Here is a 25,926-nt window from a genome sequence, read left to right on the forward strand (position 1 = left end):
AACAACTATGATCTTGGAGATAATACGCCCCCACAGCCCCTAGGAAAAGGTCTTTAAGTTACAAAGTTTGCTCACTGATTATGTATAGTATTTGTCATTGGAAAATATACATAAATTTTTCTAGTGGGGGAGGATACTGATTTTCTGTTGGGAGAATTTTTCATAGGATTCCTATACGAAGTTCTTCTTATGTTTTGCTTTCTCTTTGCTGACTCAATTTTACTGGTGAAGACGTTATGGGTAATTTGTCCGGGATAAGTTTTCATCAGGACCGGATAGTCTAGAGAATGTATAAGCGGGGGAGAGGATTTTTCTGGGGAAGTTGAGCCATATTTCCTGGAATTATTTAAGAAACCATCAGAAATTAAATTAAAAGAGAAGTTTTTTCGACGGAAAGTAAGGAGCAACATTAAAAATTAAAACGGACAAAATTCGTTACGTTTGTGAGGATGGTGGCCCCCCTCAACTCCCTGCTCTTTCACTAAAGTTTGAATTTTGACCTGATTCTTTAAGAACGACTCTTGAAACACGAAGTTCGTTTAAACAAGAAGATTTTTAAAAGCACTTAAAAACTTAAAAACTTTTTTAAAAACTTCGTTATAAGTCTTAATGTTGTTCCTACTTTCAGTTGAAAAACTTGTTTTTTTTATTTAATACAAAAAATAGAAAAGAAAATGAGGAATATGTGAAGACAGTGAATAAAAAAGTAGCACAATCTATTTGGATATTTAGGCTATATATTCAACCGTCATCAGCGAAAACTAATATAAACATTTAAAAATAAAACAAACTTACTAAAAAAATTACATAAATAAAACAATTTTTTAACTAAAATCATAGAATAAATTACTTTGAATCAGTCCGACCATCCTCGCCTTTAATAGGTTCAGCTAAGTCTGACAAAACAAAAGATTTATTCATTCGAACTACCTGGATTGATTGAAATTTTTTTCAACTGAAAGTAAGGAATAACATTAAAACTTAAAACCAAGAGAAATTATTACATATATAAGGGGAATTTACCCCTCCTCAATACCTCAATCTTTACGCTAAAGTTTGAGTTATTGTTCTAATTATGTAATAATGTTTCCTGAAATTGAAGGGCTGTTTAGTCAAAATAATAAGTTTTGCTTCAACATTCTAAGAAACATTTTAGAGTTTAAAGCGAAGTATTGAGGAGGGGACAAACTCCCAGATGTAAATTATAATTTCTGTTCGTTTTAAGTTTTTATGTTGCTTCTTAATTTCAGTTGAAAAAGACTTGTCTTTATATTTAATTAAGTAAAAAGCCGGTTTGTTCAACTGAGAGTCAGGAGCAACAATAAAACTTAAAACGACTGCCCCTCCTCTTCTCTCTTCCCACCATTTTAATGCTTCATGTAGACTTATAAAAAGAACAAAACAAAACTATGGATAAATATTGGAAATGATTTCACAACATCCTAAGGTTATGACTTTGGCTATTTTTGGTCTTCGGTGGATAAAAACGAGGTAAACTGAATATTCAGTTGGGGAATCTAATAGACTTTCATTCAAGTCTTCATCTTATATTTTACCCCCTCTTACCCCTACCCCTATATGTATTACCACTGTTCCAATTTTTTCTTGGTAATCTAGGCTTCTTGGATGATTTTAGTTCGGTCCAAGTGTGATCCAGAAACAGAGCCACTTATTATTAATGAATGATTTTAAAACCCTTAAACACCTAGTCCGATGGAAATAAAACAGTATTTTAAAAATGTAAAATTTCTGTATCTTTACAATCTTGATCTCAGAATTCTCATCAGTAACGTCAATAACCCTAAATTTCGAGTTTGTCCAAATAAGAAAGCATTTTGCAAGTTTGACTAATGGGGATTTGGACGACAAATTGCGTGAAGAATGATTAAGGAAGATACGAGATGTGACGGTGGCAATTTTTGCGCAAGGAAGTCGTACGGTGGAAATTCATGTGACGGGGAGCTATCTGGATGGGGAGCAGTTTGGACAGAAGTTGCGTGATGGATTGCTTGGCCTGGTGAGTTGGGTGCTAAGAAGCTATAGAGTGGTAAGTCATGCAGGTGGGAGCTTGAACAGGAAGCGTGAACAAAACTTTCAACATTCAGCTTTAGCCAAGAGGATTTCCTCAAATTTTAACTGCCTAAGTAGAGTAGTACTTTCAAAAATTGTGAAAATTTATGTAATCTGCCATTGATGATATCAGCTCACAGTGAACAGTACTCATGTAATAAAAAAAATTCCGTGTCAAAAAAATTAAACTTACTATACCTTAATAGGTCTCTCCATATCCGGTCGTGAGTATCTCATGTATATTAATCCAGCAATGGTCCATGTTAAGAACATTGATTCAACAAAACTTGCATAATCAATCAAAGCATAAATGTCACTTGTGCCCAACATTAACAACGACAATATACCCTGGAAATAGAAATTCCAAGAAAACGAGCCAAATTTGGGGCAACGAGACTTATTTTCAGAACTTCACAGAATATAATAATAGCAGAAAGGTTAAGGGTATGATTAAGGGTAGAATTTCATATTTTCTAGTATACCTCCCCTTCCCCAACTTCCATGGCTTGAAACGTAGGAAATATGCCAAAGAAACGAGGAAAGCTTCGAATAAAAGATTATCAACAGCTTAGAAATGTTTTCATTCCCAACGTAACCCGTTTGAAGTGTTTTTCGTAGCCCCCCCCCCCATTTTCTCCCAGGACATATTGATATGACATCACAAACAATTTCAATATGATTTCAAAGTGTAATACATTGGAAGAGCAATAGGAATGAAAAAGTTTCCAACAGACACTTTTGAAAGGTAAATAGTTACATTCGTTATTTCATTCATGTAATACATATGAAAAGCTAATCAAAACAAGTTCACAAAAAAATAAGAAATTACAAGGACTCTACGGTTCAGATATTCGACTACTTCTGTCATGGTCTTAAAACATGGAAATTTCTTATCACAGACTCCAGCAGTGAATTCTGGACAATGGGAATAAAGTTCAATATTATGTGGAAGATGAAGAGGAACTGTTTAAATTTTAAGTGAATTATATGACATTTGTAAGGTTTTAATGTGACTTTCCAAACATAACCTAGTTTTCAATTTCGTGAAATTGGCTCATAAAAAGAAATCTTGACATGAATGAAGGACTGAAATACGTCAAAGATTTAAATTGGGATTCGAGTAAGGAAAGTATAGCTAGATATTGTTGGTGGACTGCGGGGGATATTGTTTGTGCCTGGTCAGGTAGGAGTAGGGGAACAGCTAAATTCCTTTGATACAGTCAAAGCTGTAAAACCTCTTTTGAGATTTTCTAAGGATTTAATGAAGTTTATATGGAGGGAAAGGGGCCACTGCCCATCATTGTTTCTCTCCTAGCTTCGTTTGGGGGAAAGACAAAGATGGTATAAGTTAGAGCTTTGGTAAGTTTCGGCTGTGTATGTAAAGGTTAGCCGTTAATTTGTGGGGAGCACAAAGATAATCAAAGCAGAATGACCAAAAAAGGCAAAACATTATGAACGTAAGATAAAAAAAAAAACAAGAATATATATCAAATAGACCAACTGCGAATCTCCGTTGGGATCTAAGTTTGCTTTCAATAATACTAAATAACTACAAAATAAAGGATATCGGGAGGCTTGTGCTTCGCTCTCTAAATCCATTCATAAGGTCGAGTCAGCAAATTAGTCTATATTTATTTGCAGCGATATTAACCCAGATCTCAAAGATGAGACCACACCGCTTACTCAAAAATTACTTTCGTCTCAAATTCGAAGCTGTGTTCTTGTGTCTACAACTCACGTTCTTCTTCCGAGCCGGATTTTGTCCTAACAAACGCTTCACGGTTGCAAGGTACCATTGTTGATGTTTCAAGTGACGTCCTAACAAGTGATGACTTTTACAGTTTCAACTCATTTCTTTTCTACCTCTTCGTGGGCAAAAGTCTTTTTCAGTTCTTTAAGCCTTGGAGGGATCGTCTTGATCGATCTCCGTGTCATAGTACATTAGATTCTATGTTGTCAAAAATCCGGACTCTATTTCATCTGTTATGTATGTCTATAAACAGGAACACTCTCGATTTGTATTTTTAATTGACGGAGTTAGCTCATTTAATCAAGGTCACTGCTTCTCTTCCTCTAGACAAAATTCTGGTTGGGATTCGTAAAAAACGGTGGAGTGACAATGTTGAACTTTGGAGCGCTAAACATTGACATAGGTTCTGGTTTTGTATTTTGACCGAGCACGGTTATCCAGTGCCAGGTATGTAGTTCAGATTATCAAATACACAAAACGTATAAATAGAAAGTATCCGGCTATGGAAATCGCAACAAATCTGCAATCTCTTGAAGCATATTAAAAATAACGCCCCGCTGTCGTGACAGCATTTGTCAAAATTTACCTCGTTTTCTTCATCTGAAGACAGTCCGATTAGTATAGACTTTTGGGAAGTTATTTATCCTCCTTATTCTCTGAGGATCTACCTTTTTTTAACACATAAGTTCGAGTATTTACTTTTGGGTCATTTTGCAAAGTTATACCATGCTATCAATATCACGTATTCTGTCTCTTTCTAGAAGAGGAATTTGTCCATTTGTGCTTATTTGTCTTTGGAGGTGGTACCAGAAGGTCTTAATCTAGATACGTTTGCAAGGTACCGTCAGTAATCGTATTCAGGTGTGCCAAGGTGTTAAACAAGATTCTTTTAATTCCTGCAATATTTAATAACAGTAACAGAGTAGTCACTCGACAAATTCCGCCTTACCTAATTGAACCATTCACTAATTGAGCCATACAAGTCGCTTGTCTTATGCCCACGAGATTCGTCCCATAGCTGATAATTTTGAGGCACTCCAGAACACCCTTGATTTTGTTTTCTCTGGACTGAATGAAATTGTCTTTCAATTACTACTTCTAAAACAGAGTTTCTTGTTTTTAGTTCGGACACCGCCACCAATAATACAATCCAAGGTGGTTCAGCTACAGTCTCATCCTCCTGTTCGCTTAGGTATTTAGGCCTTCCACTTAGAACTTCAATGAGATCGACATGGCAACTTATAATTGATTATTTGAAAGAAAATCTTATACATCTTGTAGGTTTTTCCTCAGGGTAAAGAGCCAATTTGACAAGAGAACCCTTGGTTCTCTTGTCACGCATTTGTCGCACCATATATGTTGTTTTTGAAATATTTTCGGAAACTTTTCCTAGTCTCTGATAAAAATCGAACCTGATCACTGTTATTTAGGATCTGCAAGTATTTTCTCAGTATTCCTATTTGGACCCGTAATATATTTCCTGATGGTACAGTGTTTTTGAGATTTGTCAAAAAATTGAATGAACTGCCACGTAGATTTACTTACCTCTGCAATAGAATTGTCGATTTTCCATTGGTTTGTCTTCTATCAAGTGTCTAGTGTCGTAATATGTAAAATATCATATAATTTGACCCTTTTTGAATGAGTGCTTAAGCTGAGTTGCCAATATTTTTTCGGAAGTTTTGTTTTGTCAGTGTCCTTTTGTTTCTCCTTCTCTTTTTCCCCTCCTCTTAGAGCATATTTGTTATGTATAGAGGGTAACGATCAATTATTATTATGATAACATGTAGAAGATGGGATATTATGATCCATATACCCTCATTAAGAGCAGATGGCCTCAAGGCGGACTCAAGGCCAAAAAATCCCATCCGAAAATAGCCTCTACTAAGGGAGCTAACCAAGCAGGCCAAGGGAAACTCCTTTTTCTAATACTTGTCCTGCATGATATATCATCTTAGACTACCTATATATGTCCTAGGGGGCGTCTAGTGGTGAAAAACTACAGATAAATAAATTAAAACAGGAATTATTAATAAAAAAAGGCTTGTTGCAATTAATTCAATTATAAGTGAAAATAGAACTTTGAAAAGTCAAGAATCGATCAAAATCTTACTACGACCTTTCTTTATGCAAATTGTTTTATGCAAGGTCATTTTGCAAATGCATTGTATGGAACGTATACTAATCATTTATAACCCGTAATGTAATGAGGAGAGACGGAGAACGCAAACAAAAATACAGAAGACACTAAACAGAAGTACTTGCAATATATTTGCAATCTCAACTAATTTCAAATTCTTACAATTACTAAAAGATAGTCAATACTGGAAGGTATGAAAAGATAAGTGATTTAGTTTTGTAGAAAAAATGGAAAAAATACTGAAATAAGAAGAGAAAAAGCTTAGCTGTATGAACGATACGTTAATTACAATTATTCTGTATATTCTGAAGTAAGAATTGTTTTCTTAACATTTTTCCTTCTTTATGGGTCCCTCTCTAGGCATATACCAGGAATTTATCATCAGGGTGAATTTGAAGCAAATTTGGTTGTTGCTCTTAGTTGAAATGAAATTTCTTTATCATTTCTGATAGATTTTTGTGTGACTTCTTAGTCTACCAGCAATTTTCCAAGGGGGCCAGGGTTTGAAAATTGAAAAGCTGTTTTTGACATGCAAACTTTTTCCTCTGTTGAAATAAAACACTTTTTTATTAGCAAGATGTTTGTTTGGGCTGACATATGCCTCCTTCCTTGATGATGCCCTTGTTTAGGTACTATTTTGTCAGCAAGGTACCTATTTCTTACCCTTCAAAAAAGTGCAAGCTCAACAATGCAAAAGGCATTTAAGCTCCCTCATTATCGACTTCTGTAATTATCATTGAGTCGCAAAGCCCGTTTGGGAGTCTAGAAAGGAAAAAAGGGGAGGGAGGACGAAGCATAAGGCTTCGTCGCATAAGGTCTCATTTTTTCATTAATGGCTATTTATGTTTTTTTGAAGTTGGAATTATTATTTGCTTTTATGCTTGGCAAACTTCGGTTAAATCATTCAAAACGGAATATTTACGCCCATGCTCCATGATTAAACTAAACAATTTTAATTTTCGATCATTCTAACTATATGATAAAGATTATTGAATAATAAATCTTTTAATCGCGTTTCATCTTGAAACGCATCTTGTATTAATACAGGATTTATTAAGAAAATTACGAAAGATGAGCAGTGTCATCAAAACTTATCTTTGGAGAGAAAGAAAACCCTTAACATAATCATAAGAATGGTCTTTCAGGGGGGATGTAGTCTTGAAAGGAAAATTTATTGATTTTCAAAATAACATTTTGGAACTTTATCTACCTCAGTATCCTTTTTTTTTCCTCTAAATGTAAGTGACATGGAGTAGTTCAGAGATATTTCTACGGGTGTCGCCAAATGTACTTGTACTTCATGTATAGATTACACTGAACATTTTATGAATATTTCAAGGGGGTTGAAAATGTGTAGGCTACCCCTCACCCGTTGTTGTATGCCAATTGTCTTCACAAACTCTGCCTCTACGAAGCTAAGTTTTGTTTAATGCTCAAATGACTCAGCTACAAACAAAAACATCGTAATAGTTATGCTGAATCCTACCTTTCAGCTAAAAAATTAATAGGTTCTGTTTGTAATACACGATTGGTATAAAATCCCATATATAATGCTTATACATCTTATGCATCTAGCTTATGCATCTAGCTTATGCATCATATATAATGATTCTTAAGCTGTGCATCTTCTTTTAGATCCACATAATTAATTAAGAAATTTCTGAGAGGGTTGCTGTTTTCAGAATAAAGATTTCTTCTCTAAAAACAATATTTTTAAGAAAATGAACCCCCAAATATTAACATGGAAGAAGATTTCAAAGGCTATGAAGACAATTTTAATTCAAAGTATTTAACAAAAATGTTGTTCAGCGAGGAAAAAATCAGGTTACTTACCAAAAACACTAATGATGGAACTGGTGTGTATTTGTTCATGTTAATTAGTGCTAACATCTCCGGGAAATGACCCTCTCGTGCTCCAACGAAACACAACCTTTAAAAAGGTAATTTAGAAACAATCAATAATGGAATTTAAGAAAACAATTTAAAGACAGAATTAAGAATCAAGAGAAATAATCTTGTCAAGCTACAATGCTAATAACAGTGTGAGCAGTATTTCTAGGTTTCTTGCAGGTTTATTGAATATGATATAGTCATATTTCGAGGAACCTTTCTAATATTCTCCTTAGGAAAAAAACTGGCTTTGAACCTATTCCAGGGACACTGACTGGTGAAGATGTAGGAAATGGACAATGATTTGGAAATTCTTTTCTTAAAGATGCGAAAAAGGTATTTTTTGAAAAACATAGAAGGATGGGTTTTTGTAGAGGTAGGGGCCATTTTTGTAATTTTCTCAATGTTAAATGCACACTAGAGAAAATCTTAGCACAATACGTTAGCACTTGATAAAGTTTTAGATGATCCCTCTGGCTGTAGAAATGACAACAAACTACTGCAAGAAAGATGGGAAACACACTGTTGTTAATCTCCCTTGTTCATGTTTAGCAATCTCATAGCAGGTTCTATTTTTTGGGTAAAGTTATCGGCCTGCAGGACAAAGGACTAATCTGTTGCGATTCCCATCCCTTAGTTTTTCATCGATTCATCAGACATTTTTCATTGCCTTTAATCTTTTGTATTATTCTTGACTTCAAATGTCTGGCTAAAATAAAGACTAATGAGGTTGGTCCTTGGTAAGACAGATTTTCCTAAGCACACTGTCTCTCTCTATCTCTTTTTACTTTTATAAATTATTTATGGTTTATTGTTTGAAATGCATCTTCCCCAACTTTTTTGGCCATGGAGCCTTTATCAAAATCAGTAGATTATACTTGCCTGATCACGGTTTTATTGGTTAATAGGTTTTATCCTATGAAGGAAGGTCACGTAGACATAGATCAAGATTTAGTGTTATCTGCTGGTTTTTGAACTTTCTTGAAACGGGGAGAAAATCCATCAGAATGGAACAGACTATGTACAGCATAAGAGTACAATGTTTTATGTTTTCGATAGTTTTACATTATAAAAAGCATTAAATAAGATATCGGGTGCAACAGTTATCACGACCTTCATGATATTAAAAATATTAACTATTTATTTACACACCATTTACAAGAGATTATGGTAGAGAAAGGAAAAATAAAAAGCAAAAAATGAATACACTAATAAAAAGAAGCACTTGAGTTAAATATATCGTCTATTCGGTATCACTTTTATCACAGACTTCTCACGGAATCTCGACAATTCTTTGACAGGATTTTTTTCAAGACGAGAATCTCGGTGCCGCTTTGGAAAAAACAACAGAAACTTTATATATCTAAAATAACACTTATTAATTTCATCTATTTCACTCTCAGCAAGTAGATGAGACGCACCGGCGAGATAAATAACGTGACTTTGGCACACTGAACGAAAAATTGAAGCAAGTGATTTTCTTGATTATCGCCCCCGATTTGGAACAACAATCCCGTAAGCACATTTAATGGCGGGGTGGTTGTGTGATTCAAAAAAGGCTTTCCTTTGTTTGTTGAGCGATTCAAAAACGATAAACCCGAGGTATTTCAATTCTGGTACAGCAGGGACAAAATGATTTACAAGGGAAACATTATCGCTCTTAGCCGTGTTGAAAGCCAGAAAATCACACTTTTCAATGTTAATAAAAAGTAATGGAGAATGTTTTCTGAGGGACGCAGGTGTCTGTTGCATATTAGTTATTTCTTTGATTGTTGAAAAACCCAAGAGGGTTAAAAAAACCTTCAGGATCCGCCACACTATGTTTCTTTGGTTGTTTCTTAATAAGATTTATTTGCTTATGCAAATGATTTCCTTGAATGTTACGTAATAGAGCTTGTTAGACTCCACTTGCATGTGAAGATGACACAACCTCGCGTGACTTTTTTGGTTCCAGTACACCTTTACAATCCAGCAAAAACTGGCTTTGAAGGTCAACGACACGTAACATGTTAGATCTTAGGGTTAAGTTACCTTAGTATTGAAAAATAGTTAAGTGTGTAAACATCGGTGATATCATTCTTGGCATATTCTTTAGTAAAGAATGGTTTTACTCTATTGGACATTGAAGGTGCTAGCAATGGCATATAGTGCCTAACGTAGCAGTAGAAATTGCAAGTGCTTACCGTTTAACACTAGAATGGGACGACATGTTTGCACGATATGTGATATGATTAAGCAAATTCAAGTCGGAAGAACAGTTATGCTTTGCAGCAAAAGTGAATATAATGCAAAGATTACAAGACGGATTAAATGCATTAATGAAATATATTGATGACATCGATCTGAATTAATCTATAAGAAATAAGTGAGTTTGTTACTAGCACAAAGAATCTTCGTTCATTGTTAGTCTATAATCGGTACTGAGAGTGTCAGGAATAAAAATGCTTGAATTTGAGAAACCAAAATTCATACGGAATCTAGTTACTTTGGAAAACTGTTTGATTCTAGATGATGATTTTCTAGAGTTATCTCTTGAAAGGAAAATATTTTCTCAGAGATTTCTTAACGGTGTAATGAAAATATGACTTTCCGTTTTTGGACTATTGTATGAAACTTTTACGTCGTGGTCGAGATACATTTACACAATTTATTAACATATTAAAGGAAACAAAGCAAAATTATATTTTGGATTTACTTTGAGTACTACCTAGAAATTCGTAAGGCAGCACAGCAAGAAATAAGTCGAAAAATCTTGTCTAAGCATTTTTTGTGACTTCACTCGATTGCTCCTACTGCTAGAACACATCCACTTTATTGATTGCAAGCCAGTTTCTTTTTAGCAGAGAGACAGTCAACATTGAAAAAAATGTTTGCACATGTCCATTGTGTTTTTATACTTTGAACAGCGGGTCATCCTTTGAGAATTCTACTATTATTGATGACTATAACAAAAAGTGTAGATTATGCAATCCATGCCAATTGCATAGGGGATGTGCAGGGCAAATAAAAGACAGTAGTTCCTGTCTTTAAGATCTTTGTGAGTCTCAAAATAAAGGTTTCCTATGCTGCAATTTTCAATATGTTAAATATGATAAATGGGAAAATACTTATCCTGGTATGATTGCAAAAAAACCCTAAACGTGATTTCAATTTGTTTTTAAGGGACTGGTATCGTCTTGGTTTTAAACTGTCTTGGTTGGAAAAATAGAGTCTACGCTACAATTACTGGAACAATAGGAGAGTCTGGTTTTACAACATCACTGTGAAGAAGCCGTCTACTATGATTATAATTCTACTGATTTTTATTTGGATATTACAGAACGTGATTCTTCATTATGACATTGCTTCAAATAAGCAAATTGAAACATGTGAACTTTATAATATGAATCTAAATAGTATTATTGACTTTCCAAGGCTATATAATAAAAATAAAGTAACATTATATGGTATAAAATTCAACCCTGACTTTGCATTCAAAGATGAATAAAAGTTGAACCCTGTCGAGCTGCCGCCACTTGTTATTACCGATGGTCACCTATACACGAAGAAAAAATCTAAAGGACTAAAGGATTTTTGTACACGCAAGTTTTATTAATAAACAAATTCACAAACATTTTTAATGCATTTCACTCTTAGGGCACTGAAACTTATATTACACAGGTAGTAAACAGTATTTTCCACTAGAAAATCATTCAATCAAGGATTGTTTACATCAATGCCTCAAAATTCAATTTAAGCATACCCGCAACTTCGAAAACTAACATATAATAGTGCATAAGAGCCACAGCTTTTAGCTGATAAATATTGTACTCGTATTCGATGTGAATAATAAATTTTCCACTTAGCTCGAGAAAGTTTTTATTGTGAGGTGCGTAGAAAGCATACAGTATACGAAAAGGACCAGAAAATTCGATGATCTTCGCTGTTTGAAGGTTTGAAAGATACACAGCCAATACCACGTCTTTAAAGTTGATGGCCTACTATTAAAAATGATAAGGGTATGGTTAACTCCTTTGAATATGGTCAAGAATTTCCAATAATATGCAAAAGGATATGTATTTGGACATGTAGGGGTCCAAATTGAATACAGTGATTGTTTGATATACATGGTGCCAAGTATAATAGAACACTGCCATTAGGGGTAATTTTACATCAGGTTTCAAATTGATTTAGTGATATTAAGGCTATACTCTCCTCCAGCGGTTCGGCAAAGGTACACTCTAAAAGAATCATGCCTGTTCAGGAAATACTCGCATTTTGAGTGCCAAACGAATCCAATTCAATGATACCGTGAGTTTTTGCAAACAATTCTTCAGTTATACCGTTTTTAAGTGGCTGAGGATCTAGATCTAGTGATTGCATTTTCATTTTATTAGGGTCCTGTAGCACTTATTAAAAGATAAGTTCTAGAAGGGAATTCCTTTTACTTTACATACAAGAGATAAAGTCCAAATATTTCAAATCTATGTGGAGCACTTTTTACCAATGCCAAAGCAAGTTTGAAGGAACTTCTCCATTAGTAAAATTTTAATCGGTGTAGGTACGTGTTATCATAGCAATGCGTCGTTGATTTGTGATTGTATGAAGAATGAGCAGTTAAATCTTATTTCCATTAGCTCTGAATATCTCAATTGCAAAAGCCAAAGAACTCATACATTTTTTTTCGTAAATGAAATATTGCCGAGATGAGAAACTTTTACATCAGGTGCAGTGCCAAGTACTTTTCGCAAAATAGAATCAGATGCTGCAAGTTTTAGCTTTATTTAAATCTTAACATTGGGAACAACCATTGAGGTATATTAAAAATTTCATGATTTAATTTCGCAGTCAAGTATAAATCTTTAGTTGTTGCATCTCTAAGTATATTGGTAGTTTATGTCAGTGTCCATTTTATATTCGTATTCAATAGCCAAACCTCTGAATAGCTCAAAGATCATTCGGGTCATCAGCATGAACTGTATATAACTTGCATAACTTGAAAGATTGTTGCTTGTGCTCACCAGTGTTCCCTTTTTGTAGACTCTGATTCGTCTAAGCAAATTGTGTACCATTTTCATAGAATAATCCCTCCATTTTAATAGAATAACCCCTTTTTCATTGTTATATTTTTTGACAATCGCTTGAAAGATCTATAAGTATTGAAGTCAAATCTATGAAATAGTTTTCATTGGAAAAAATTTGAAAATGTACATTTTCAGAAGGCGGTTGCTGCGGATAATACTTCTCATAGTAACAATGTTTTACACGTACATCAACACTTTCTGCATTGAAAAGACTTAGAGATGAGGTGACTGAAGGACATGATTCTTTATGTGGTAGATATGCCATTTCTAGGAAAAGAAATACTTTTTGATCTGACAATTTTTACTCTTGGTTTCTTTTTCTTCCTTGACAAGAGCGATGTTTAGCGCTTCCGGCCTGAGCTGAGACTGATTAGTGATGAAGTGCTTCTAGCCCTTTTAAGCCTTTTCCACTTTGTCGCGATTTCAATCCCTCGCCGAGGAATTGCTTGCCGGTCCTGCGATTTTGTGAAATACTTTCTTTAAAATCCTTCCCAGAGGCCCGCTCATGTAGTTTAGAGGATCAAAATGCGCGGCTACCGTTGCAATATATTCTTTAGCAGGGGTAATACTGAGCGAAACAACTTAGCAAACCAAATGCCGAGACCATAACCAGATATTGACCAATGACCCTTATAATAGTTCATTCCATGACCTAATTGTTGTCAACAGTAAAAGAGTAGCAACAAAGCAATCAATATAAGGATAACCAAAAGTATCTTTTTATTAGCTATCTCACTCAATGGCTCAAACAATGACATGTAATCACAGCCAAAACCTTTTTTTCTAGAGTTCTAAATACGACGTGTTGACTAGAATCAAACAGTTCGTGGTAACGAACTGTAGTAAGGAGCGATCCGGCTCAATAGTAACCAAAACTCTAAAAAATTGAATTTTGATATCAATAGCTACATCAAAAGAATCGCATTTTAATGCTGATTTTAAATATGTAAGTTTCATCAAGTTTAGTCTTACCCATCAAAAGTTACGAGCCTGAGAAAATTAGCCTTATTTAGGAAAATAGGATGAAACACCCCCGAAAAGTCGTAGGATCTTAACCAAAATGACACCATCAGATTCAGCGTCTCAGCGAACCCTACTGTAGAAGTTTCAGGCTCCTATCTACAAAAATGTGGAATTTTGTATTTTTTGCCAGAAGACAAATCACGGGTGCGTGTTTATTTGTTTTTTTGTTTGTTTTTTTCCCAGGGGTCATCGTATCGACCAAGTGGTCCTAGAATGTCGCAAGAGGACTCATTATAATGGAAATGAAAAGTTCTAGTGCCCTTTTTAAGTGAAAAAAAATTGGAGGGCATCTAGGCCCCCTCCCACGCTCATTTTTTCCTAAAGTAAACGGATCTAAATTTTGAGATAGCCATTTTGTTCAGCATAGTCGAAAACCATAAAAACTATGTCTTTGGGATGACTTACTCCCCCAGAGTCCCTGGGGGAGGGGCTACAAGTTACAAAATTTGACCAGTGCTTACATATAGTAATGGTTATTGGGAAGTGTGTAGGCGTTTTCAGTAGGATTTTTTGGTTGGGGGAGGGGTTGAGAATAGAGGGATAGGCTGGGGGAGCTTTCCATCGAGGAATTTTTCATGGTAGAAGAAAATTTCCATGAAGGGAGCGCAGGATTTACTAGCATTATTAAAAAAAAACAATGAAAAAAGAAATATGAAAAAGTTTTTTTCAGCTGGAAGTAAAGAGCAGCATTAAAACTTAAAACGAACAGAAATTATTACCCATATGAGGGGCTCACCTCCTCCTAATACCCCGCTCTTTACGCTAAAGTATTTTTAGTAATTTCAACTATTTATTTTACGGCTTTGGTGATTCAGCGGTCATTCTTAATGAGTTGGGACAAAATCTAAGCTTTAGTGTAAAGAGCGAGGTACTGACGAGGGGGCGAACCCCCTCATATATGTAATAAAAACATGAGAATACAAAACTTCTTTACGTAAGCTAATTTATAAGTTACGTATATCTTTTACTAAAAAAAAGATTCGTAAAAAATTTAAAGTTCTAGTTGCCTTTATCTTAATTAACCAAAAAATCGGATGGAAACTAGGCTTCCTCCCCTGCTCTTTTATCTCAAATTCATTCAAACAAAATTATGAAAAAGTCATTTAGCAAAAAAATAATGAATATGCAAATTTCGTTTTAATTATTCCTCTGCGGAGAGCCAAAATCAAAACAAGCATTGATTGAAAAACGTTCAGAAATTAAATAAAAAAAAAACAAGTTTTTTTAACTGAAAGTAAGGAGCAAAATTAAAACTTAAAACGAACAGAAATTACTTCGTATATGAAAGGGGCTGCTTCCTCACCAACATCCCGCTCTTTACGCTAAAGTTTTTTACTGTTTTAAAAAGAAGAGTTGAGAGAAAGAGTCAAACTTTAGTGTCAAGAGCGGGATGTTGGTGAGGAAGCAGCCCCTTTCATATACGAAGTAATTTCTGTTCGTTTTAAGTTTTAATTTTGCTCCTTACTTTCAGTTAAAAAAACTTGTTTTTTTTTTATTTAATATATTGAAGGAGCTTTGTATTGTAGAAGTGAATGTGTTCGTTAGTGGTTTTTCGTTAAAAACAGAAGGAGGGGACATTGGTATTACCAACTCTCGAGATCACAATAGAAGATGCATAAGGAAATATACAATTGTCAGATGATACGTCGGGTGGATTGTTTTGAAAAAGTAACACATTCCATCCCACTGGTGTTTTCAGCACTTTTACCTTCGATTATAATTTGCTTAAAACCAAAAATATTTCTCAAATTATCGTTGAGAAGAACCATTTCATTCTCGAAGGTAGAGCTAATGCAAGCCCTACCATGCTCCATTGAATAGTTGAAGGAAAATTTACCATTCTTACGAGCAGAGATATTTCTGTTGATTGCAGGACACAAATCAGTCGTTCTACCATATTCCTTCTATTTTAGAGTAAAATGTAAAAATCTGAATTATGTGATTTGATTCGTTACTCGTCCTTACCATACACTGGCTAATCACTTGGTCTGACTTTTATATCTTATGTACTATCCTTCCTCAGGATATCACAAATCATTAGGCATTGTGAAGGTCTTCAGCGACAATCCAAGAATCAAAATCACAGTCGTATCCTAGCCAACGAGCAAGCAACTGTCTTTTAACCTTCTGAGATCGACTCTTTAATATCTTTTTAGTCTAATACATTCCATTGTTTAAAACTGTTTGAAATTCATACTCTTAAAAACCGCCAAGAATCTCTTCATCTTTCATATCACGTAGACAATAAGTTACACGTTTAGATTATAAGTCTTTTGACGCTTTGAAAATTTCAGGGGACCACAAGTTATCCCCCTTTTCAAAAAAAAAATAGTACTTGTTCGGTTGATTCGAACTGTATCATCAACATTAAATCTCTTCGTTTTTATTTGCCCCTTCACTGAAATATTGTTTAAGAAAAATGTCAAGTGTATTGTTACTGTGATGAACTTCAAGAGCACTAGGATTGGAGAAGGATTGATGAAGGTGTTGATTATAAATCAACATACATTTATCATCAGTTGATTATAAATCAATTTACAAAAGCAGTAGTATTTTTAAATGTACAATGTCTCGAGATTAAAAGTCGAATTGTTCCTATAAAACGTTTAGCCAATGCTACCTTTTTAGGACTATGACTATCATAGAGTATTTTATTATATTTCAATAAAATCTTTTTTATATTCGAATTAACAAACTCACTTCTCCAATCTGTTTGAATTTTTCTATATGAATCTTGTTCTTGTTGGAAACTCTTAAAATCGTCACTTTGTTATTAACTCGAGGATTTTGCGTAAAAATAAAGCAATATAAAAAACAGAATTTTTTTCAAGTAAGTATTACTATTTTCAATTGTTTTTCATTTGAATGCTAAGAGCAGCAACTTTTCAGATGATTTGGGTATGATTTTATATGAAAATGACTCATCTACCCATGTGTCATCTACAACTTCAACTTTCTGCAAACATGCCACTGCTGGTAATATGAATTTCAAATCCTAGTTGGAATTGTGCATGTAAACCGGTAGAAACAATTCTTGTTTAACGTTAAACTTACAAGATTTATAAGCCAGTCCACGAAAGTTACCCCCTCTCCTCGATAAAATAGGATCGTTTAAACGGTCATGGTCATGTACTGACATTTCCCCACCATTCTTAATAAAATTCCCCGAACGAAGAAGACACATATCTCTATTTTTAATTGCCAACTCGTCCTCTGGTGATAGAGTCATTGTTTTGTTTACGTTGTGCAGGCGTAAAATTGACTTATTCGCTGTTTGAAAAGTGCAACCATAGCTGTGGCTACACAATATTTCCCGCTCAATATTTCAAATATCTCCTCCAATTTCATGGTATTACTCGAGTCTCTTTGAGCATAAGCGACTGCAATGGCTTCATGTTCTTTAGCACGATTCGAGTTTGATGGATCTTACGCTGCCCTTTGCCCACTCTTATTAATTGCCAAATCGTCCAAATGTTTTCTAGTGACATCCCTTTTAAATCTGTTATGCCACACAATAGAACCTGAACACTTGAAGCACTCTAAGACCGTATCAAAAGAAACGTGTTTACACCCTGACAACCCCTTAAATCCAAGTTATATTTTCTAAAATCCCTCTTCCCCCACCAGCCTCTTAAAACAAATTCTTTTTTAATTTAAATACATTTATCTAAATTTTCAATAAACAAAACTACTGAACCACTTCCTATCTCATTATGATTTTCCATCCAATTAAAATACTTTCCACCCAGTCTGAAAAAAGGCCCTCAAAATAGTGCAAATCCGGATGAAATGTCTGAATCTCCATTTGTAAGTATAATGCGGGTACACCTCACCCGTCTTTATAATAATAAAAATAGCGATGAATGTTTTTACACTGTCTCGTCCTCCCACCTACCGAATCTGTTTTTCAAAAAGAGAATGTATCTTTTCGACATAGCAGTGTACTATGCCAACAGGATCCGTATAAGTGCTACCACTTTTAAGGGTGTTGAAAGGGTCCCTAAACACAGCCCTATAAACATATACACTACGCAAATCGGAGTCGGCTAAACAAAAATCAAGCAAAAAAGGAGGTGAAATTCTCCTTTGTCCTGCTCCTCCATCTCACGATCACTGTGGGGATTGGGCACTGATTGGTCTGCTTACACTTTTTCGGGCTCGTTGGGTGTTGTCTGGTAATCTACCCATTCATAGTCCTTGTAAAGCCATAGCTCGGCGATAAAACCATCTAAATCAATGATAGGGGGAGCTACACTATTTGGGCTTACACACACACAGTAGAACCCCCCTAGCCACTTTTGTCTGGGGCCTGCTCCAACTCCATTATCGACTCGCTACTTTCATAAAGTTTGTAGGCCCCTTGAAATGTTGGTACGTGAACCTAAAAAATAATAAGAGCCTATAAGCCCATGGGAACGCTTTTGATTTCATCCTGAAAACGACCTTTTATCAGGCTGAAAGGGAAAAAAATGTTAGTCTGTCAATGTTTGAGGGGGGCAAAGGGACCCTCGGATGTATCGAGAACAAGCTACCACCTAAAGATGAAATTTCCCGAAATTCTGCTTTGGGAGGAGGGCTAGCCTCCCCCCTAAAGCCCCTCAAGCAACCATCAAGAGGGACCCCTTTATTAAGCGGAAAAGAAACCTACTTTTAGGACGGGACAATACCATTAAACCCCCCTCTAGGGTTAGTGAAAAAGGCTCCCAACAACCCACTTATTTCTCCATGCCAGAAAAATTACGATTTTACCTATAAAAAATCTCAGTGATTTTACTAACATTAGGACCAGCAACTCCATCTTGCATGGTGGCCACGTTCTCCCCATTCTGGAGGCTGATGGGCGGGCATGTTCGCATTGTATGGTGGGCTCAGGTCTTGAAGCCACTGGAACTTCATTGCCATGAGATTGGTGAGACTGAAAAGAGACGGCAGCACCACCTTCGCCTTGCGCAGGTGACACTAGTCTTGAAGGGCCCATAGCTTCACTACCATGAGACTGGGGGTGCATAGAAGTGGCCATCTTCCCGCATACCCTTGCCCTTTTTGGGAGAAAGGGGCATTGGCAAGAATTTTTCTTAAATGTAAATAAAATTTTAGTTCTTCACGAAATAAAAAACTACATCTTATTTTCAACATGTGTTTTGTACTCCCACTTAAATTTAGCTCGTCGCTGTGGCACCCCATCCCTTCTATACCGATGTTAGAAGCCTTCCCCCTCTCCAACTTAAATTTTTAGTTTTCAAGGCAGTTTTAAGACCCCGCGAGGATAAAAAATGATAATTGTAAAAGACACTTTTTCAAAGAAAGATAAAGAAAAAAGCTTTCAACCATTTTTTAAAAAATTTGCAATCATTCCGATGTCGTAGAATTTCAGTGAGGCTGAAAGTATCTAAATTCCAGGCCAAGAATTTCCGATCCAAACCACAATGCAGCAATCAACTGAGAAGACAGAGTTTCGTTTGGACTCCAAGTATGCTGTTTCGCAGTTAAATCTTTAAGAATGATAAAATAGGCCTAATAGGTGTTTTAAAGTACCTTCTCGGGTCACAATTTAATCTGTAGACCCGTCTCTGATAGTCTCATTTTTCCAACCTAACCCGTGTTTCAAGATAGCCAAGAAGTAGCTAAACTAGAATTTTAGCAATATTTGTTTATTTAGGCTACTTTGTTAATAGGAGGCAACTTTTTATGGGAAATATGTATTGTAATAGATAAAACTAGAAGAAAAACTACGGATTCAGCAAACTTCTTGTCTGTAGCCTAGGGATACATCTGGATCTATTAAGATCTTTGAATACCTCAAAATAATTTACTATTATAATCAAAATATTCCACTTCATAGAAAGCTCTTCCCCCTAAAAAAGATTTAGTGTAAATATAACATTATTTATTGCTTAATTTCACGCAAGGATTCAACTAAGGGCGTCTAATTTTTCAGACTCACTCTGGTGTTAATAGCAAGCCTTTTCGTCCAATTACTTGATCATATGCCAGATGATATCTGCTCACTCAGTGAGTGCACGCTCAGTAAGACTTAAGCTGGAATGCACTCTACGTGGCAGGGATGACAATTAAGTTGGGTTAAACACATATGTCAGGTTATCAATAAAGTAATTTTTAATAGGGAATAAAACTTAGATTAAATCTTTATGACAGAAGAAAATAAGACTATTACCCCGTTAAAACTTATTTGTGGGGGAGGGGTGGTGGCGTTTTTCTTGTTATTCCATATAGAAAGTTATATTGGCTCAAATTTTGGTATGGTTTCCCTATTTTTTGTACTGGGGGGAGGAACCATAATATGTATAGAAGTTTATCTGTTGGTATCTTTGCGACACATCAATTTTTTTAAATTTCGTTGTTTCACGTTCAAAATTCGATATAGGACTGATGTAAATGTTTTTTCAATACCAGGTTTTATACCTTCCCCTCGAGAACAGTAGAAAATTACCCGCTCTTGATAGAAGAATAGCACGGCCCTTATTCCTAGAAAATACATAGAGTAACACGTGACGCTTCTATACCTGGAAATAAAGGAAAAATACTTTGTCTAACTTGCTAAAATAAATAGAATGCCTTTCCTCCTAGAAAATCAATGGACGTCTAGATTGTATAACGATTCTGTTACTGAATAGGCGGGAAAATCCTTTGTTTGTTGATAATAAAAGGCTATGTGTGTGTGAAGCAGAAAAATATTGGGTTATGACCGATTTAGACCATGTCTCTATTTGAGGGCGCCTGCAGGTTTTTTGTCCTGGCCCTCGTAGGTGTTTTAAAGGACAAACAAAACTATTACATAATGCATAAATTTGAATATTGAATAGCAGGCTCTAACAAGTCCTATTAGGTAACATTCAAGGAAATTATTTGTGTAAGCAAACAGATCCTGTTACTTAACAACCAAAGAAACATGGATTGGGAGATCCTGAAGGTTTTTTCCTGGTGGGTTTTTAAACAATCGTGGGGTTTATAAACAATAAAAATATTATTGTATAGAAGACACCCGCATTTCTTAGAAAGTAATCCCCATTACGTAACAGGCACGTGCATTTTGAAGAAAATGCGTCTTGAAGAAGTTCTTACAAAAAAAGTGTTCGTATCCAAATTCGAAGGGGTGGGCTCTGTTCAAATAGATGAAACCCTTACTACTACTAAGAACACTGCATTTCCTCACGCCTCTTTTGGTTTTAGTTGATTCTGAAACTGTGCATCTCTATATACCTTAAACTGTCAAATTTGTGTACCAAAACTTTATAGTTTTGATGATACTCACACTTACGCTGCTGTGCAATAGAGCGTCAACAGATTGCAAGTGATTAACACTATCAAATGCTTTGGATAAATCCATGTTGTACACATAAAGAGGAGACTTTTTGCTCTTTCGAATCTATTTTACGTTTGCTAGTCATCTATATGCCTCCGGGCAACCAATACTTTTTGAAATCCAAGCTTGTTTTTAACAAAAAAATTCCGGTGTTTAGCTTGGAAAAAATAGCCATATCCAAATACTTTGCTCAAAAATGCCCCATACACTGATAGGTCTATAGGATTTAAAATCATTGGTGGTTTTCCTTTTCTTCCCATTCGAGGTTATCATTCCTTTTAGGAAAGCGTCAGGAACAATGCCCCTAGTAACGCACATCTAGAAAAGAAGTTGCAGATAAGAAACAACTATCGGGTAAGCTTTTAAAGTGCATCCTTAGAAGGCCATCAGCGTCAATCCCATTTTTAAATTTACAAATAGCCTTTCTTATGACGGTTTTAACCTGTTTCAATATTGGCCATAATCCAATCCTGTCCCGAAAAACGTCAGAGCCAGCTAGAATCCTTTTAAATGTTTCCTTATGGCATGATTTTTGATTCCGTAAATTGACCTGCAATAAGGATTCCAATCATCCATAGTCAGAAAAGAAATAGGTGAACTACCATCAGTTTGGATTATATTTTGCCATAATGTCTTATTTCCGGTGAAATGTTGTCAGATAGTATGGTATTTTTCAGCTCAGCTTTATATTTCCGTTTAGTGCTCCATTTCAGGTCTTCAGTTTTATCGATTATAAGCAAGCCTTCTATTCTGTTGATAGAAGAGCGTTAGCAAAGGTCTTATCCTTATGTGGTATACCAGTCAAAAACATTAAAGTGACTTGTGCTATATACGAGAATAATACTGCTGCGGTTAAGGTAGGAAAGGAGGTTAGCAACTGGTTTTGTGTTAAATCAGGAGTTAAGCAGGGTTTTATTCCATCCCCCTTTATATGGACCATTTTGATAGACGTCGTCTTAAGGAGTGCAGGAAAGGCAATTGGAGAACACGAAATCAAATGGGTAGGAAAAACTTTTCTGGGTTTAAATTATGCTGATGATTTAAGCATATTAGATCAAAGTGTGAGTAAAATGAATGAATTTTTGAGGTTTTGTGAGTTCATGGTGCTAGAACAGGTATAAGTGAAGATGAAAAGGTGACATTAGGTAACGAAAAGATTGATCAGATGGGCAGCTTCAGTTACCTTGGTAGTATTATTAGTAAAGATGATTGGAGGAGTGAAGATGCTAAAACTTGAATAGCCAAGGCTCAGGGTGTTTTTTACAGTTAAAACATGTTTGGAAGAAAAGGAAGATAAGTCTGCAAACCAAGATTAGAATATTGGAAGCTACAGAGATGACAGCGGTCAAATATCTGTTTTGATTCTCAAAAGAGAATCAGTTTTCTTTTGGTATTTGACCAATGAACAACTAGTTGAGTTTAAGCCGGATTAATTCTGAACCTGCTCGGAATAAATAACGAGTGAAATACTTTTGAACTTGTTATTGAAGCTTGTTTGATAAACTTATATGTGATTACGGCTTAAGGACTATTCATGGATTGTGGCTCTGAGCTAGTATTCAGCAATACTATCATCTGAGTCGTGCATTGAAATACTTGGATTATTTGCAATTACTTACCCCACTCAAAGATAAGTTATTATTTATTCTCATTGCATTTATTCAGCCAGTACGGATCACTTCATAATTGTGTTTATCGAGAACTTCTCTGTGGATTTACCTTTTTCGCTTAATTCTTTTTGGACTGATGCCGAGTCGTGAGTGAAATTTGCTTATCATGGACAATGGGATTACCAGTACGCTTTATTACTGCCCAGTTTGAGCTTTGTTTAGCACAATCTCGATGAGGGTTTAGACCATCTGTCGATTGTGAACTACGACAGTGATTTCTTTTCCCATATGAGGACGTTCTTGGCCCTAAGAAAGTTTCATAAAGCAATTGCTTCCCAGATGAGCCTATACCTTGTTGCTGGAACCCGGTGCTAAGAATAGTTCATTGTCGGAGATTATCGCTACTCTTTCTCGCTGCTCTGCAGAAAATATTGATATTCCGGAGTTCGTGATGAAATCCCCCTCTGAAGTTCTCAGTATTCTGGCGTTAACTTATTCTATGTTAACTGTCAAAGTCAACCAGTGCCTTGATCAGCTAAAATCGCTTGCTCACCTCAATAGTCCAGCAATGTCTATAAGTAGTTCTTTGGTCGAAGATAGTAAGGCTACCAATCGCAAACCCTCGTACGCCATCGTTCTTAAACATCCGTTTCCAAGACTAAGAGACTCCGTTTCTCGCAAGGAAAAGCTTGATTCTTTCACAGGACATGACGGAATTATGTCGGTAAAGACCGATCCAGTAAGAGAAAGATGGGTTGCTGTCACGCGGGATAAAGTTTTCACCAATTCTCTTGCCGCATCTGCTGTTGCAAGCTATCCAAATATTCTTGCTAAAGTGATCGATCGCAAACCTCTTTGAGTAATTTGGGACTTCCTGATAGTGTTTTTAGCCGTATACTTATCTCCGCTATTCCTGGCCTTGGTGAGGCCACCCAGGTCGGCTCTTTTCATAAATTTCATTTAGAGTTTCTTGATTCTGCTGCACTAAAATCTGCCATCGCTACAGGTGTGCGCTTGGGTTACGAGTCTTTTAGAATATCGGAATACAAAGAACTGCCCAGACGGCGTCTTAGATACCAGAGTATCCATCATTCGTTAGATCACTGCCCATGTGTCCCGAATGAAATGAAGTGCTCTAAATGTACTGGATGCCATTCCAATTCTAAAGACAATCCTTACTTAGAGGCTTCAAAATGTTCAAACTGTGACGAAGCTCGTTTTTCCTATTATACGAATTGCACAGTGATCAAACACTCTCTGAAATCTGCTCCAAAATGAACTAAGCCACTATTTTAAGTTTTGCTTCGCTCAATATTAACGGCACAAAAGAATAGGACTTAATTAATGAATTATTAGTCCATAACATAGTGTTCTTGCAAGAACATCTTTTGACCAAATCAAAGGTTTATAACCTAAAGCGACCTTCTCTCCACAATTTTTTTTGCAAGAGGCCAAGAAAACTAGAAACCACCCTTCCGGTGGTCTAGCAGTGTTCTTCTGCTCCCCATCAAAACCCTCTGTGAATAATTGTGATGATAACATCTTAGCTATTCAATGTGACATTACCGCCTTTATAAACGTTTACTTACCTTGCGATCGATGTTCTATAGCATCGTTCACATCTTTCGCTAAATGTTGCTCCAGTTTAAAGTCTCTACTCGAAAGTCTACGTTTAAAAGACCTAAATTGGGTTTTAACTGGTGAACTTAACTGTGGGATTCTCGGTACCTCCGATAGGTCGACCCTCCTGCTAGAATCACTTCCTAGCAGATATCACGTCCCAGATAAGAGCCTCCCATTCACGTATATTCATAACAGAGCCTGCCCAAAATCGAATCTGGATCACGTAATCAGTTCCAGCTCCAGCTTATTATCATCGATTGTCAGGGTGGACGAAGAGAAGATTGATGACGATTCTTAGCTGTGATTCGTTCTTTGAGCTATTTTGCCAAACACTTTCGGCTCAGCCAAAGTGGCATACGAAGTTGAACTTGGATCGTGCTAATGTCCCCATATACCTTGCTACGCTAACTGCTTTACTGTCGACTATAAAAGTGCCAAATTACCTGCTGCAAACTCACCTTCAAGGAAGGTGGTTTCCTCACCTTCAAGCGGAGTTGACCTAAACTGCTATTATTATCAAATTGCCCATTGCCTTAAATCAGCTTCCAAAGCTGCAGTGCCTGCGGACAATGTTGGTATTGGTACTAGGAAGCTAATTAGAACGTTGATCCTGAAGTAAAACGTGCTAAGCAGAAAGCCAAATTTTGGCTGCGTATGTGGATATCATGTCATCGTCCGAAGCCGTGTTCTCTGTGAAACAAATTAGTAAACTTGAATGTAACGCTAGTTTAAAGAGAGCACGCTTGAATGCATGGCCAGGCCCCACCGATAAGGTCTCCTTAAATAAGGTTATTAATGGTGAGAAATGTTCCCCATCTTCCCTATTTTGTCTCCAGCTAGCTAATTTTGTCGATGATTATAAGTTTGTGTTCAGTGTATTTGATAGTTTCTTCAGTCTTTTTATTATAAGTCGCTTAAACCGCTATTACCATAGCAATGTCTGATATTCGCCAGGCTTTAAGAAAAATTAAGCGTTCAAATAGCCTTGATGGTGACGCCCTTTCTTACCGATTGTTCCATTATGATTGTCCTGCTCGACTTAACCATCTACAAATATTTTTCCAGTCTTGCCTAGCACAGTCGCTTGCTCCTGATAGTTTCCTTTGTGGCCGTGTAATGTATATTCAAAAGCGAGACAAGGACCCAACGTCATGTGCGAATTATCGTCCCATTAAAGTATCGTGTTTTTAAGTAAGTTGCTCGAACATTTACTACTACCAGAAATTGAGTCGAAATGTGATTTTACGCCTTTTCAGTTTGGTTTTCGGAAAAGTTTCGGCTGCTCCCATGCAAATCATGTTTTAAGCTGGCTCATGAAAGATGCCGTACAAACTAAAATGTCTTTATACAGTCTTACTGTTGACATTTCTGGGGCTTTCGACAATATTGTGCTCTCTCAGGCTCTATTTTCCCTTGCATCTTCAGGTGCTAAT

At 36.0% G+C, this 25,926-nt stretch overlaps 1 protein-coding gene across 5 annotated transcripts in view; it reads right to left on the bottom strand.

Moving 5' to 3' along the window:
• Positions 1–25,926, bottom strand: part of LOC136031505 (large neutral amino acids transporter small subunit 2-like) — a 132,745-nt gene that overhangs the window by 51,271 nt on the left and 55,548 nt on the right. For all 5 annotated transcript variants that reach the window (XM_065711171.1, XM_065711168.1, XM_065711173.1 and 2 more), the window contains exons 9-10: positions 7,794–7,890; positions 2,269–2,418 (exon numbers count right to left, since the gene is read on the bottom strand). In XM_065711171.1, the coding sequence (XP_065567243.1) occupies positions 2,269–2,418; positions 7,794–7,890 (247 nt within the window). The remainder of the gene's footprint in view (positions 1–2,268; positions 2,419–7,793; positions 7,891–25,926) is intronic.

This window comes from Artemia franciscana, chromosome 9 (genome assembly GCF_032884065.1).
Source record: "Artemia franciscana chromosome 9, ASM3288406v1, whole genome shotgun sequence".
In the NCBI taxonomy this organism is placed as follows: Eukaryota; Metazoa; Arthropoda; class Branchiopoda; order Anostraca; family Artemiidae; genus Artemia; species Artemia franciscana.